This window comes from Sebastes umbrosus, chromosome 6 (assembly GCF_015220745.1).
Source record: "Sebastes umbrosus isolate fSebUmb1 chromosome 6, fSebUmb1.pri, whole genome shotgun sequence".
Taxonomy (NCBI): Eukaryota; Metazoa; Chordata; class Actinopteri; order Perciformes; family Sebastidae; genus Sebastes; species Sebastes umbrosus.
In genome coordinates this window covers 30,388,345-30,405,389 of record NC_051274.1, presented here as the reverse complement: position 1 = coordinate 30,405,389, position 17,045 = coordinate 30,388,345, and the positions used below count along the sequence as shown (strand labels likewise).

The window sequence follows — 17,045 nt, the reverse complement described above, 5'->3', positions numbered from 1 at the left end:
TAATAATATAAGCAACAGTTGTCTTCAAATATAGAGTGATACACTTTATACAAAATACCCTGCATATTACTGTCAAGTTTAATTTGAAATAGTGTGATGTCATTGTGGTTGTTCACTCTGATCGCTGCCGGAGGGTGCCGCTCTGTTTTCACACTGAACTCTGAAGGTTTGAAGGTCCAAACTGATGATCACTGTTTATCAGTTCATCTCCACATTATTTTAATTTCTCCAGAGTGACGTCTTCCAATGTCTCATTTTGTTTGACCAACAGAGAGTCAGTTTACTAAGACAAAACAGAGAAGCTCCTCACAACAACCAGAGAAACATCTTTAGAACAGCATGTAAATATATACAGAATATATTCTCTAAAATGCCCAGTGCATCCTTTGGGTGTTTGTTCCTGAAGTGTTTTGGTTGACAGACAGTTGAGGGAATATTTGGCTGAAAGTCTGAATGACAAACCTGCAAACTGACGAATCAACATACGTCAATAAATCTGAATCTGGAGCTCATATTCAGAAACCTTCTTTCTATTAAAAATCTGACTTCCTGTTGACACAAACTCCATTCACCAAAGAAAACAAAACCTGCAGATATCTCAGGCTATTGTTTTCTGTGTCTATTCATTATTTTTCAGATTAATCAATTAGTGGTTTGATCCATTAAAACATTCTTGTTTGTATTGCCAGTCTGATGTATATCTTCCTGATTGAACCGAACAGTTTGCAGGTCGTCACACAGACGTGGTTTTATACAAACAGTCCTAAATATGAGTGCAAAGGCATGCAGCACCACCTCCACCTCCACCTCCCAGTGCAACGTCTAAAAACCCAAAAGAAGTCAGTGTTACAGGATATAAAACAGTGATTATAACTCTGCATTAGTGAGCGAACACAAGTCCAACGTGGTCCCTGTTAGTGTCCGTGCAGAGGGTATTGATAAAGTTCTTCACATGGACCTAACAGTGGCGTCAGTGGGACTGTAGCAGGATGACTACCGTCACCGTGACAGCCACTGTGTGTACTCCTGATGCAGAACAAATAGAATAAAATAGAACAGTGATGCATTCATGCTGCGTCAAGTAAAGTGAAGTTTCTGGAGGATTAAAGGTCCCGAAATCAGACGGGAAGTTTGTTTGTTGGTTCGAAGCTGAATGGAAAGTGACTGAATGTGCAGACTGAAAACAGGAAGGGTCGTCAACAGAGGAAACTGTTTTTTTCTATTTCCTGTGATGTGAATACAGAGATTGAAGTTGTCTAGTCTCTTGTCATACATGACTATCGTAGAAAATATGTCCACTTTGCTGATGTCACTGTATCTCTTATAATAACAATGTTACCAGATTAGCCGACCCCTACGCCGCTGGCAGACTACTTCAGGAGGAGTAGACGGCAAAATTAAAATGATTGAGGGTATATAAATCTTTGGATGCCTATAGTTAACCATCCTTCAGTAAAGTCTGTCAAAAAGAAAGTTGTATAATATTGGTGAAGCATTTCAGAGATGGAGAGAAAGGGTTGCTAATAACCCTCTGCTAATCATAGCCAATAGGTCACGGCTGCGGTTAGCAGAAGGCTAAATATTAGCAACATTTACTCTCCATCTCGGAAACGTTTCGCCGATATTGTAGCTCGCTAGAGCCTCGAATCACAGTTTAACGTCTCAAATGTTTGTGATATCTTGATTCTAGCACCCAACAACACAACAATATGACATTTTAGATGTGTAACTTTAGCCCACTGCTAGTGTTAGCCTCCAGTCATTCCTTTGTTTTGCCTCCAGCTAACAACGTGACGTCATCATGACGTCGACACAAAAAGGGTCTATAAAACATGTGATTTATGTTGTAAATATTTACCTATAACTCTGCTCCTGGCAGTGCTCACTACATTAAATGTGTTGTTGTAAAAATAATATATGTATATAAGATGTGTGTTTAAATTTCTATCTGTACAATAACATGTCATCTGCATACAGTTTGACGTTGTGTTTGAGGTTTGTATTACTCGGATGTTTGAGCTGCAGCTGATATAAACACGGAGGGAATTTTGATTCAACATTATTTTCTATAAATAGCTTTGAAATGTTTGAAGACGGGACCTTTAAGTGCCACTCTGACAACCTCTAAGGTGAAATATTCCACATGGCTGCCTGTGCTGAGTGTTAGTGCTGCATTCATGTTCATCAGATGAACTAAATTACAATAATTCGATTTTTTTTTTTTTAACAGTACAGTTACTGTCAGTGTGCTTGACAGAGGCAGAGGGAAGAGGAGAGAAGAGAGAATGAAAAGAGAAAGAGAGGAAGAGTAGAAAACATTTAGACTCACAGATCAACAGTTCATCTGCTGCTGGAAGGACAACCGCCCCGTTTAAACCAGCTGACACGGCCCATTAACCGGCCCGGACCCACAGTTTGAGAAACACATCTGCACATCTCAGCAGCCAGGTGTGTTTGTTATCGACATCGTGGACGTTTTTCTACCCATCAGGCTACTCGTTGAGTCATGTGACCTCTCCCTTTGCTGGTCATCCAGTTCCTCTTCGCCCCCCCTGTGAACCCTCCGGTGTCTTTCAGCTGGTTAAAACCTCTCCCGTCTCCTCCGGCTACCACATGTACGTCTTTGTGGTGTCGATCTGACTCCCCCCCGCCTCCTCCACCCTCTCCTCCTCCTTGTCCTCCTTGTCCTTCTCGACCTCGCTCTCCCACAGCGTGATGAGCGGCGGGTACAGCTCGTTCAGAGGGATGGAGGTGGCGTGCTGCATGTACTTCTTCAGCGAGTGTCCACAGGACTTGTGCTGCTGCACGCGGCGGCCCATGTAGACCACCAGCAGCGCCATGATTGACAGGGCGAACATGGAGCCCATGACGGCCGCCAATGCCACGCTGCTGCGCCGCGAAGCCACCAGCTCCACCGAGAAACCCTTCTCCTTAGTGGTGACGTTCAAACAGGAGGTGTGGACGGGGGAGGAGGAGGAGGACGGGGAGGGAGAGGAGCTGGGTGAGGAGGAGGGGAAGGGAGCAGAGGAGTAGACGGTGAGGCAGACGTGGTACTCCGTGGCGGGAAGGAGGTGAGTCAGATTATACTCCTGAACATCTACTGGAACCTGGAAAGAGACGGAGAGAGAGGTTATTACAGACACTCTACTGTCCTGCTGTTATTACAGACAACTGAACTCACCACAGACACTCTACTGTCCTGTTATTATTACAGACAACTGAACTCACCACAGACACTCTACTGTCCTGTTATTATTACAGACAACTGAACTCACCACAGACACTCTACTGTCCTGCTGTTATTACAAACACCTGAACTCACCACAGACACTCTACTGTCCTGCTGTTATTACAGACACCTGAACTCACCACAGACACTCTACTGTCCTGCTGTTATTACAGACACCTGAACTCATCACAGACGCTCCACTGTCCTGCTGTTATTACAGACACCTGAACTCACCATAGACACTCTACTGTCCTGCGTTTATTACAGACACCTGAACTCATCACAGACGCTCCACTGTCCTGCTGTTATTACAGACACCTGAACTCATCACAGACACTCTACTGTCCTTCTGTTATTACGGACACCTGAACTCATCACTACTGTCCTGCTATTACAGACACCTGAACTCACCACAGACACTCTACTGTCCTGCTGTTATTACAGACACCTGAACTAACCACAGACACTCTACTGTCCTGCTGTTATTACAGACACTGAACTCACCACAGACATTCTACTGTCCTGCTGTTATTACAGACACCTGAACTAACCACAGACAGGTGTATTGTAGCAGTAGAGGGAGGGTGTGTTCACCTCGGCAGTGTAGCTGATCTGAGGGTTGTCAATGTGCACGGTGGCGCTGGTCCAGCGGGTCAGAGGAAGGGGGGCGTCCTGCTGGTTCTGACCCACAGACGAAGCTCCGCTGCTGGGATACAGTTTCCACTCCAACACCACCGACTGGGCGTGCACCACCTGCGCAGGAAACAACAGTAAATCTCCTGTTTCATGACAACCAGTATTTTGATAATAGTAATAATAAGGAATATATTTACACACGTTTATATCATTATCTACAGAACAACGAGAATGTGCTTCATAAAAGATGTACAATACACATAAAAATACTTTTATTAGATTAATATTAGAAAGAAAGCCGATACCTTCGCCAGCACCACCAGAGAGGCTGCAGCGCTGGACGAGTTCCACAGCCAGGGCTGCTCTCTGCTGGGCTCACCGCCCCACCGGATCCCCCTGAGCGACCACGAGCCCACAGATCCCTGAGAGTCCACAAACACTGAGATGCTCTTGGTGTCTGCGCCCTCCATGTTCCACGCTACACAGGTATACACACCTGAGAGAGAGAGAGAGGAGAGAGCATAAGACCAGGCCCTGTACCAGGTCTGGACCAGTCCTGGACCAGGCAGCGCCCCCCTGCAGGCTGGATGTGAACCAGCAGCTCAGACTAACCTGCGTCTGACGGCTCGGCGTGTTCGATGACCAGCGCTCCGGGCTCTGACACGCGATGCTTCTTCTTCCTCCTGCTCAGGCCACGCCCCTCCTCTGATATGATTGGCGCAGCCACCGCCTCCGAGCTCACCTGGCCAGGTGAGGAAGAAACAGAGGCCTCGTCAATCTTTCCTCATAATATTATTAGATATTTACAGTATTTTATGACCACTTTATCTTTTTAATTGTTCATAATGGTTTTATATTTAATAATCAAATTATGTCTGATGATGTAATATGAAATATAGGAGATTTAACTCCTATTTTAAATAAATAAACTAAAGGATATCAACACACACACTTGACCCCGCCCACCTTGTCTCCAGTGGGCGTCACCCAGTAGAACTGAGGGGCGGGGTCAGCATCCGCCCAGCACTCCAGTGTGATTGGCTGCCCGGCGCTGACGTTCATGGCCGGTGGGAAGGCGTGAGGAGAGATGTGAGGCAGGCAGCTGTTGGCCCCGCCCCCACCGCCACCGACCCCGCCCCAGCCGACCCCCACCACCTCCTGAAGCTTCCGGCCAATCATGTGAGACGGGGAGGAGCAGAGGGTGATGGAGGAATCCAGCATCTTGAGGTGCGACTGTTTGCCGAGGTGAGGACCCCAGGAGGAGAGACAGTCGCAGCGCAGCGGGTTGGAGTGAAGAGACACCTCCTCCAGGGACGGGAGGGAGGACAGGAGGTCTCCAGAGAGGAGGCTCAGCTGGTTACTGTGGAGGAGGAGAGTACGCAGGGAGGACAGCTCACTGAGGAGAGGAGAGGAAACAAATAGAGGAGGAGAGGAGAGGAGACCAGAGGAAAGGAAATAAAGAGAAAAGAGGATAAGAGAGGAGGACAGGAGAGGAGAGGGGACAAATGGAGGGGAGGAAACAAGGAAGGGAGGAGAAATGAAACGATGGAAGATGAAGGAAAGAAGAGGAGGGAAGGAGGAAAAGGAGGAAGGAGGTGGATGAGAAAGAGAAGAGAAAAAGGTCGACTTTAGACTCTTCATCTTGTTTTATTTCATTCAGAAAGACAGAAACCACGTTTACACCGCAGGAACTAAGAACCTTCTAGTTCCTAAAAAGACTAAAAGTACCAGGAACCCGACTAGACAGACAGACAGTCAGACAGACAGACAGACAGTCAGACAGACAGATACCTGAAGGCCTGCGGGTCGATGTACGACAGGCGTGAGTTGCTGCAGAGTTCCAGTTTGGCGATTTCTGGAAGGTTCTGAAAAGCTGCTCGCTCCACCATCAGCAGCTCGTCCATGTTGTTCAGACTGAAACACAACGAACGTTTAGTATTATTATAACATAATACAGTGAAATAAAGAGTGTTTAATGTATTTCATGGACAACAATCATTCCTTCTGTTACAATAACTGATGACTGAATACAGCAGCTCTGTGTTGTGTTCACTGACGGCTGGTTTAAAGCCATTCAGAGCTTTTTATAATCGAAATTATTTAGAGAAACAAGTCATTAATAACGTCTTTCTTTACCTGAAAACATCAGAAATATCACATACTTGTTTTAAGCGCCTTCTGACTGCTTATTTATATCAACATGAAACATTCATTATTTAATTAAACTCGTCTATTGTCGGTTTGTGTGTCTGCACTCATCAAAGATTGTTTATGAGGTAGAAGAGGCATCACTCTGTAACACTACTGTACAACCGCAGTACAGAGTGAGACGTCTTCTCATTAAATACCAGATCGATAATTTAAGATGATCAAGTTAAGACTTTTGAATCAGGATTTTCAGTATTTGGATCAAGTAGCTCATGAAAAAAGATGTGTCAGATTTATTATGTACAACTGTTATTTTATTCTGTCAGATACATATTTAATCAATATTTAGGTTAATATTTGTATCAATAAGTAAGGGATAATGTACAGCGAGCCGGTCATTGTTGTGAAAGAAACAACGACAGGGCGGTCTCTCATCGCCCTGAAGGGGTTTATTTCACAACAATAACCCGCTAGCTGTACATTATCACGCTTATTACACGGCTACTTACTTAAGAAATCAATATTTTGACACAAAAACGGTCCTCCAGAGTCCGACATCAGAACTATGCCTGTAGCAACGGTCTGTTATAAAGAATTATTACACGGCTGTGTTGAATACTCAATTCTGATTGGTCAATCACAGCATTCTAAGGTCTGTTATTTCTTTATAGCAGACAGTAGCAGACTTCTTTTTGACTGACCTGAGCTCCTCCAGGTGCTGGAGGTTCTGGAAATCTCCCTGCTGGACTCGGCTGATCGGGTTCCTGTTCAGGTCCAGGAACTTCAGGTTAGGGAGCACGCTCAGAGCGTCCCGAGGAACAGACCTGCCAGGAGAACAGCAGTCCCGTCAGCCAGCGGTTACAGAGAGAGACGGTTACAGTTCACCGAACCAGCAACTCACCTGAGCCGGTTGTCGTAGAAGGAGAGGCTCTCCAGGTAGTCGAGGCCCAGGAAGGCGGCGGCGGGGACGGAGGCCAGACCCATCCCAGCCAGCACGAGACTGTGGAGGCGGGACAGTGGCAGGAAGTTCTTCTCCTCCAGACCTAGGATGGGGTTCTCCCCGATCATCAGGATCTCCAGGGACGGTAGGGACTCGAACCAGCGGCTGTCGATGGCCACCAGTCGGTTGGAGTTCAGGTGGAGCCTACAGGACCGAGGACACTGTTATTCCTTCAGGTCAGTGGTTCCCAACCTGAGGTCTGGGCCCCCCTTAGGGGGACGCCAAAGATCACAGGGGGTGCGCCAGAATTTATCTATTCTGAGGTTGTCAAAATGATATCATAATAAAGAAAGATGTAATAATTTCCATGTTTTTATCTAATGAAATATTCTGCTTCTGTCCATATTTGTTGCCGTTTAGCCTTTCAAAAACAACTTTTTCACTTTTATAGCGAATTAATACCAAAATAGGTTGGGTACCACTGCTTTAGGTTGTGCTCGTGATCACTGAAGAGGTTCTAGTGGTGCTTTTGGGGGGTTCTAGTGATCATTCAGGAGGTTCTATATGACCTTAACGTAATCCTTTTGGTCACTGAGGAAGTTCTAGGGGTCCTGTAAGAGGTTGGTCATTATGGTGGATCTAAGATTTAGGTTGTTCTAGTATACGTTTAGGTGGTTTTAATAGCCTTTCAGGTGGTTCTAGTTGTCACTGAGGGGGTTCTAGTGGTGATTCAGGTAGTTCTAGTGCTATTTTAAGATGTCTTGTGGTCATGAGAACCTCTAGAGTTCCTTTAGGTGGTGAATGTAGTCATTGTGAAGGGTTTAGTGGTCGTTTAGGAGGTTCTATAGATCCTTTAAATGGTTCTGATGGTACTTTAGGAGGTCCTAGTGGTCCTTGAGGAAGTTGTAGGGGTTCTGTTTGTGGTACTTGTGGTCCTTTGCTAGGTTTAGGTGGTTTTAATGGTCTTTCAGGAGATTCTAAGGGTCCCTTAGTTGTTATATTTGTGGTCACTGTGGTGGTTCTAGGGATCATTTAGGTGGTTATAATGGTCTTTCTACTTATCACTTAGGAAGTTCTACATGTCCATTAGGTAATTTTAGTTTAATATTATAGGAGGTCATCAGAACATCTAGAGGTCCTGGAGGTGGTCCAGAAGAAGAAGAAGAAGAAGAAGAGGTAGTTACCGCAGCAGGTTGGTGAGTCCGGCGAAGGCTTTGGGTCCGATGGAGGAGATGCGGTTGTGGTTCATGTAGAGCTCCTCCAGACTGGACAGGTTCCTCAGACTGAAGTCCTCCAACTCCTCAATGCGGTTCTCCTCCAGGTACAGAGTCACCAACCGGCTCAGAGAGGACAGACCCATAGAGCTCACCTGGACACAGAGAGAAAGAGAGACACCACACACATAGAATCACAAACACAAACTGGCCTCAACAAAGACAAGAACAATTAAGATGGAGGAGACCATGGAGGAGACCATGGAGGTGAACGTGGAGGAGAACATGGAGGAGACCATGGAGGAGAACGTGGAGGAGAGCGTGTTACCTGTGTGAAGTGGTTCGCTGACAGGTCCAGTTCTGTCAGGTTGTTCAGACTCTGCAGTTCAGTAGTGATGGAGGAGATGTTGTTACTCTGCAGCAGCATCACCTGAAACACATCAACACAACGTGCACTCATATAATATAGTTTTACATTATAATAATAAATTAATGTTATATTATTATAATGAACTGTCAATCGATTAAAATATTTAATCGCATTAAATGCAAATTAATCACACATTTTTAAATCTCTTCAAAATGTACCTTAAAGGGAGATTTGTCAAGTATTTAATACTCGTATCAACATGGGAGTGGACAAATATGCTGCTTTATGCAAATGTATGTATATATTTATTATTAGAAATCAATTAACAACACAAAACAATGATAGATATTGTCCAGAAACCCTCACAGGTACTGTTCAGCATAAAAAATATGCTCAAATCATAACATGGCAAACTGCAGCCCAACAGGCAACAACAGCTGTCAGTGTGTCAGTGTGCTGACTTGACTATGACTTGACCCCAAACTGCATGTGATTATCATAAAGTGGGCATGTCTGTAAAGGGGAGACTCGTGGGTACCCATAGAACCCATTTACATTCACATATCTTGAGGTCAGAGGTCAAGGGACCCCTTTGAAAATGGCCATGAAAGTATTTCCTCAACAAATTTAAAGTTTGGAGCGACAAGCGACAAGCTATGACATGGTTGGTACCAATGGATTCTTTAGGTTTCCTAGTTTCATATGTTACCAGTTTCTTCACTCCAGCTTTAAAACTAAACCCGCTACAACCTCCGAAGGATAGATTGCGTTAATGACATTAGTATATATATATAAATGATATACAGTATAATGAGTGTTACCTGTGTGTCAGAGGACACGTTGGCTGGAACTCTGTGCAGATGGAGTTCATTGCAGTCGAGCGTCCTGGCCTGGTGATAGACAGACTGGGGGGTGTACCACGGCCTCGTCTCACACACACACAGCAGAGGACACAGCACAGCGCCACCTACAGGACGGACACAGCACACACACACAGACATCAGGATTCACGTTTATCTTCATGTGTCCGTCTGCCGTCTATAGAACTGCCCTTTACCTTCACTGGCCACGTCCACTCCAACACACACTGATGATGTCACCAGAGAGAGGAGGAGAGCGAAAAGGACTGCAAATCCCATGGTGCACCGGGGGCAGAGCAGAGAGAACGTGCTGGTTAAATTGTGGCGACAACTTCCTCCAGAAGGTCAGAGGAGGACGGGTCTCATCTACAGCTGTATGGAAACACACAGGAAGTAATGTCATTCACTAATTACAATCTGTCAACACAGAATAGATCATGTTTAATTATGTTTATGTTTAATCTTTATAGACTTGCTGGATGAATTCAGAAATTTTCGGATCAATTTCAGATGATTCAGCAGCATTTTGTTCTGAATATAATAAAACATGTCTCCATAGAAACAGCTGACAAGGCTCATGGGTACTGTAGTATTTAGAGATACTGCATACTAAACTATCATTTAGTGTATTTCCTAAAATGTTTCATTCAAAAAGAAACTTTATGTGACCATCACAAACACACACACACACACACACACACACACACACACACACACACACACACAGCGAGGCAGGAAACGGGGAATCCTTGCCTCTGCTGCCATGGCAACCAGCCAGGAAGTGACATAGGAGGAGAGAGGAGGGAAGGCATTTTATTAATGGCATTAGAAATTATATATATTATATAGATATTTTTAAAACCTTTTATTCTGAATATAATAATAATAATAATAATATTCAAAATAAAAGGTTTTAAAAATATCTGAACATCGGTCAGACTGAATCGGAGCTGCTGCAGCTGCAGATCAGAGGCCGGTCAGAGGGAAATAATCTACCTGCTGTTCTCCCCTGAAGGAGCGTGCTCGTGTCCACCTTCGTGCACATGATTTCAGACAAACACAGCGAGCTTCACCCAGAGAGCATCATGGGAAACTTTCAGTGTCTAACGGCAGCTAGTGAGCTATTAGCTATATTAATATTAATATTATTCAGCTGACTAAAGTCCCAATCGACCAACATGTAGTCTGTTAACAGGAAGCTAAATCACACTGATGAAATCTCTTCAAAGTTTCTATAAAACGTTGCGTTGTTGATCTAACATCTAAAACCAATCAGCTCAGGGAAGAGACAAGCGTTTCCCATGATGCACTGGGGTCCTTGATCTTGTGAGGTCATCTCTAACAAGCCAAACGGGGGAATCATTAAATTCTCATTTCTGTTTCATCATCACACCAACGCTGAATGAGAAACAGAGGCCGACTACAGACTACATCAGCTCTCTGGATGTTACATTTGGAGTTTCTACTTCCCAGATTGACCCTGAACGCAGCTCAGCGACAGAAGCTCTGACAGATTGTTCAAACATGTGAACCTCCTTCTTGTTGTTAACGACAGACTGAAGGAGGTTCATCTCTCTGCTCTGACATCTCAACACATCTCCTCCTCCTCCTCCTCCTCCTCCTTCTGCTGCTGCTGAGCAGATGGAATATTGATGAGGTGATATTAATTATTTAACGAGCTGTGAGCGCCTAGTTAAGTGTCCCACTGAAGAGGCTGTGATTGGAGGAAAGATGGTTAATTAACTGTGAGCGGTCGGTCAGACACACACACACACACACACACACACACACACACACACACACACACACACACACACACACACACACACACACACACACACACACACACACACACACACACACACACACACACACACACACACACACACAGAGATGGGAGGGGACATAAATATAGAACAAACACACACACTGCTAATGAACTCTCTGCAGTCACAATAACAACATGCTCACAGCCAGAGGTGGAAGAAGTACTCTTATCTTTTACTACAGTAAAAGTACTAATACCACGGTGTAGAAATACTCTGTTACAAGTAAAAGTCCTGCATTTAAAAATGTACATAAAAATATAAAAGTATCAGCATCAAAATATACCTAAAGTACCTGCAGAATAATCCTTATTATATTATACTATTCTAATGATTGATGCATTAATGTGTTCATCACTTTAATGATGCAGCTGGTAAAGGTGGAGCTGCTTTTAATTACTTTTTTGGATATTTTACGAATATTTTTCACCTATTTTACTCATTTTTGTCTGATAATGTATTAATATCCTGATATTTTACTAATATTTTAAGGATATTTGGCAAAAATTTTGTTTTTACGATATTTCACTTATTTTAATAATACATCATCGTTTATCATTTTATACTGCTGTCTGTCTCTACCTGTTTCTCTACCTGTCTGTCTCTACCTGTCTGTCTCTACCTGTCTGTCTGTCTCTGTGACTCTCTACCTGTCTCTCTACCTGTCTTTCTCTATCTGTCTCTCTCTACCTGTCTGTCTCTATCTGTCTGTCTCTGTCTCTCTCTTCCTGTCTGTCTCTACCTGTCTCACTCTACCTGTCTCTCTCTACCTGTCTGTCTCTGTCTACCTGTCTGTCTCTACCTGTCTCTCTCTACCTGTCTGTCTCTATCTGTCTGTCTGTCTCTACCTGTCTCTCTCTACCTGTCTGTCTCTCTCTATCTGTCTGTCTCTACCTGTCTCTCTCTACCTGTCTGTCTCTATCTGTCTGTCTCTGTCTCTCTCTTCCTGTCTCTCTCTACCTGTCTCTCTACCTGTCTGTCTCTATCTGTCTGTCTCTGTCTCTCTCTTCCTGTCTGTCTCTACCTGTCTCTCTCTACCTGTCTGTCTCTATCTGTCTGTCGCTGTCTCTCTCTACCTGTCTGTCTCTACCTGTCTCTCTCTACCTGTCTCTCTGTACCTGTCTCTCTCTATCTGTCTCTCTCTATCTGTCTCTCTCCATCTGTCTCTCTACCTGTCTGTCTCTATCTGTCTGTCTCTGTCTCTCTCTTCCTGTCTGTCTCTACCTGTCTCTCTGTACCTGTCTCTCTCTACCTGTCTGTCTCTATCTGTCTGTCGCTGTCTCTCTCTACCTGTCTGTCTCTACCTGTCTCTCTCTACCTGTCTCTCTCTACCTGTCTCTCTCTATCTGTCTCTCTCTATCTGTCTCTCTCCATCTGTCTCTCTCTACCTGTCTCTCTCTCATTGGTCGGGATGTCTTTATGTTGTGATTCATCTTTTCATGACATTAATAACATCATAATCTCTCCCTAATAGTCCCGCCTCTGGTTTGTCCTGCGCTCTGATTGGATACTGCCCTGCGCTCTGATTGGACGCTGCTCTTTCCTCGTCTCAGTCTCGTTTCCAGGTGACAGACTAGTTTTCAACACCTGGCCTACTGGAAGCAGACAGTCTGAAACAGTGTCTTCATGTCCCCCTGAGAGGACAGGTGAGGGTTAACTGAGAGGTGAAGAGGTGAAGAAAAGGAGGGATTACATAAAGCAGAGTGGTTGTTGCCGTGGAAACCTCCTGAATGTGAAACAAACTCCAGTGAACTGAAGAAACTCTGTGACCTACTTTCACCAAGAGTTTCACATTTATTACACAACAACGCCACCGTCTTCATCTCACTGTCTCTGAGGAGAGGAGACAAGGAGAGAGGAGAGGAGACGAGCCGAGATAGGAGACGAGAGAGGAGAGGAGAAGAGGAGAGATGAGAGGAAGGAGGAGAGGAGATGAGATAGGAGACGAGAGAGGAGAGGAGAAGAGGAGAGATGAGAGGAGGGAGGAGAGGAGATGAGATAGGAGACGAGGGAGGAGACAAGAGAGGAGAGAGGAGAGGAGACGAGAGACAAGACAGGAGAGAGGAGACAAGAGAGGTGAGAGGAGAGGAGATGAGGAGAGGAGACAAGAGAGGAGAGGAAACAAGGAGAGGAAAGAGAAGAGGTGACAAGAGAGGAGATAAAAGGATACAAGAGGAGACACCACTAGCCCAAAATCTAAAACCACTAGCCTGAAAACTGAAACCACTAGCCCAAAAACTGAAACCATTAGCTCATAAACTAAAACCACCAGCCCCAAAACTAAAACCACTAGCCCCAAAACTAAAACCACTAGCCCAAAAACTGAAACCACTAGCCCAAAACTAAAACCATTAGCCCAAAAACTAATACCACAAGCCTGTATACTAAAACCACTAGCCCAAAACTAAAACCATTAGCCCAAAAACTAAAACCACAAGCCTGTATACTAAAACCACTAGCCCAAAAACTAAAGCCAGAGCCAGGCTAGCCGTTTCCCCCTGCTTAACTAGATTTACCAGTTTCAATAAGAGTACTGAATATTACAATAGTGACTGTTTATGACAATCAATAAACACTAAATAACCTAATAAACTTTGTGCTATTTATGTCGTAAATATCCCATAATATTACAATAAACACTAAAACCTGCTGGATGAAAAGAGACAAGGAGAGGAGACGAGAGGAGAGAGGAGAGGAGAGGAGAGAGGAGAGGAGACAAGAGAGGAGATGAGAGAGGAGAGGCGACGAGAGAGGAGAGAGGAGACGAGGAGAGAAGCAAGAGAAGAGAGAGGAGAGGAGAAAAAAACTGAAACCACTAGCCCAAAAACGAAAACCACTGGCCCAAAACTAAAAACGCTAGCCTAAAAAAACTAAAACCACTAGCCCAAAAACCTGAAACCACTAGCCCCAAAAAACTAAAACCACTAGCCAAAAAAACTAAAACCACTAGCCCAAAAACCTGAAACCACTAGCCCAAAAAACTAAAACCACCAGCCAAAAAAACTAAAACCACTAGCCCAAAAACCTGAAACCACTAGCCCAAAACCTGAAACCACTAGCCCAAAAACTGAAACCACTAGCCCAAAAACTGAAACCAGAGCCAGGCTAGCTAGAGGTAACCCGTTACAGAGAGAAGAGCCTTCATTATACTGGTGATATACTGGTATATCAACCAATAATAAGACATGATTTAAATAGATTTACCAGTTCAGTGAGAGTTCAATGAGAGTACTGAAATATTACAATAATCAATCAATAAACACTAAATAACCTAATACACTTTAATCTATTTCTGTCCTATTATAATTATCCCATTATATTACAATAAACACTAAATAACCTAATAAACTTTGTCCTAAATTATCCCATAATATTACAATAAACACTGAAACCTGCTGGATGATGCGTTTAAGGACAGTCGTAAAGTAGCATGTTCATATCCTGAGAATCAGCAGCTCACAGCGACCTCAAACTGTTTTCAAACTGGCGTTTTTTAACACTAACACAACTACTAATAATAGTAATAATAATAACAACTGTAATCATCTCATTATTAGCAGGTTAATCATCTCTAATCATCTTCCTGCAGAGCACCGTGCGGTCCCGTGTTGCTGGAGGACAGACGCCCATCTCCTCACCTCGCTGCTCGGGTTGCAGCTCCGAGCCGCAGCGGGTCCTCAGGCCGGGCAGGGTCGCACCGAGCCGGGCAGAGTCCGGTAGAGAGAGACGGTGGTCCCGGTGGAAGACAACCAGAGTCCGGTAAGAAGCTGAAGGTCTCTGGTTTATTGAGGTTTCTGTGGATCCAGATGAGTCCCCCTGCTGATGCTTTTATGTACCTTTCTCTCTCCTGTCCTCTATCAGGTCCGCAGCAGCTGACTCCAGATCAGCCAATCAGGTTTATAGGCCACCTGGTGATGGACCAATCAGAGAGCCCAGATGCTGCACAGAGGTGATGGAGAGGAGGGGGGATGACGTAATGCTCCAGATTCTCCTAATGACTGTCAGTGAGTCTGCGATTCTCTCGTTAGATCTGTTTCTACTTCACTTCTTCTCTCATCATGTCTCCTTCCATCCGATCACTCTGCTCACTACTGTAGTCCAGTACACTGTATAACTATAAACACTATAAACTCCAGTCTAGTACACTGTAAAACTATTAAAACTATAAACACTATAGACTCACGTCACACATGTAGCCAACACTGTACAAACTAGAAAACTAAAAAACTGTAAAACTAGAAAAATTAAAACTAGAAAACTCTAAAGATTGTAAAAACTATGAAACTGTAAAAACTATAAAACTATTAACTGTAAAAACTATAAAACTATAAAAACTATAAAGCTGTAAAAACAAAAACTATAAAACCTTTAACTGTAAAAACTATAAAAACTACAAAAATTGTAAAACTATAAAACTTTCAAAACTAAAAAATATAAAACTGTAAAATTGTGAAGACTATAAAACTATAAACACCATAAAACAGTAAAAACTAAAACTATAAAACTGTGAAAAATATGAAAATTGTAAAACCCATAAACTGTAAAAACTAAAACTATAAAACTGTATAAACTATGAAAACTGTAAAAAACTATAAAACTATAGAAACTAAAACTATAAAACTGAAAAATATAAAAATTGTAAAAAACTATAAAACTATAAAAACTAAAACTATAAAACTGTAAAAACTATAAAACTTTAAAAACTATAAAAACTAAAAAAATTAAAACTATAAAACTATAACAACTATAAAAACTATAAAACTATAACAACTATAAAAACTGTAAAACTATATAAAAAACAAACACCAACATATATTCTTTGGCGTGATTGAGGACGAGTTGTTAAAACTTTAGGAAATAAAACTGAAGATATGAAAACAAACTCAGGTTCATGTCCTGGATAATATTGTCTGTTCATCACATGATGTTTTTAAATCATTTGAACTTTAACAGCGTCCGGTTGGTGTCTGTTTGGGGTCGTGAATCTGGACTTCAGGTCTGTCGAGGAGTCATATCTGTCAACACCATTAAATATTAAAGAGGAACCAGACGAGGCAACTTTGACTAGAAATCAGCCGACAGTTTGGATTTCAGTTACTTTAACCTGAATTAACAGAAGTCTAAATTAAAACAAGTTACTCTTAAACGTCGAAGGTAAAACCTGCAAAATCACTGACTGTTGTTGACATCATTGTAAACATAGAGACTGTGTGTGTGTGTGTGTGTGTGTGTGGGTGTGTGCGTGTGTGTGTGTGTAATGTGAGACAGCTGCTGACAACATCTGTGATGTCACAGTGATCCAGTAAATCTTCAGTTTGAGTCAGCGTTACTGTACGAGTGATGAAGACGAGGATGACATCACTGAGGAGAGCAGCAGGCAGGAGTGATGAAGATGATGAAGATGTTATTGCTGCTCCTGGAGCCACTACTAAAGTAGTTATACTTTATATACAGTGAGCTAGTTTAGTCCAGTGGGTTCCAACCTAGGGGTCGGGCCCCTCCAGAGGGTCACCAGATAAATCTGAGGGGTCGTCAGATGATTAATGGGAGAGAAGAAGAAGTTCTGATACACTATAACAAGCTGCTTTAATATTTAATAGCTAAGCAGGAGATTCATTAGAGATATCTGCAGCGTCATTTTGCCTCGTCAAAACTCTAATTCAAGATATCCATAATCCTATTTTGACGAGGCAATGATGGATAAGAGACAATGACGAATACAGACTACCGCCGCCTGCTGGTGTGGAGAGTTATTTCATCTCACGCAGGCCCACATCACAACACGTCTTTGTGGTGTGTTCGCGTGCAACTTTTTGGCCAAG

At 43.3% G+C, this 17,045-nt stretch overlaps 1 protein-coding gene across 1 annotated transcript; it reads right to left on the bottom strand.

Annotated features, from left to right (window-relative positions):
• Positions 1-96: 96 nt before the first annotated feature.
• si:ch211-180f4.1 (uncharacterized protein LOC100144405 homolog) lies at positions 97-14,997 on the bottom strand. Its single transcript, XM_037771498.1, has 13 exons — positions 14,862-14,997; positions 9,595-9,769; positions 9,359-9,504; positions 8,496-8,597; positions 8,138-8,322; positions 6,915-7,157; positions 6,715-6,837; positions 5,657-5,779; positions 4,832-5,261; positions 4,478-4,607; positions 4,171-4,361; positions 3,824-3,982; positions 97-3,107 (listed from the first exon to the last, which is right to left on the bottom strand). The coding sequence occupies exons 2-13, from the start codon at positions 9,674-9,676 to the stop codon at positions 2,607-2,609; spliced, it is 2,415 nt and encodes an 804-aa protein (XP_037627426.1). The 5' UTR covers positions 9,677-9,769; positions 14,862-14,997; the 3' UTR covers positions 97-2,606.
• Positions 14,998-17,045: the final 2,048 nt, after the last annotated feature.

Coding starts and splice junctions, on each gene's coding strand:
- si:ch211-180f4.1 (XM_037771498.1), bottom strand. CDS start 9,676: ATGGGATTTGCAGTCCTTTTCGCTCTCCTCCTCTCTCTGGTGACATCA. Junction 6,838..6,914: donor TTCTACGACAACCGGCTCAG/GTGAGTTGCTGG, acceptor TTCTCCTGGCAG/GTCTGTTCCTCGGGACGCTC. Junction 4,608..4,831: donor TGACGCCCACTGGAGACAAG/GTGGGCGGGGTC, acceptor TCACCTGGCCAG/GTGAGCTCGGAGGCGGTGGC.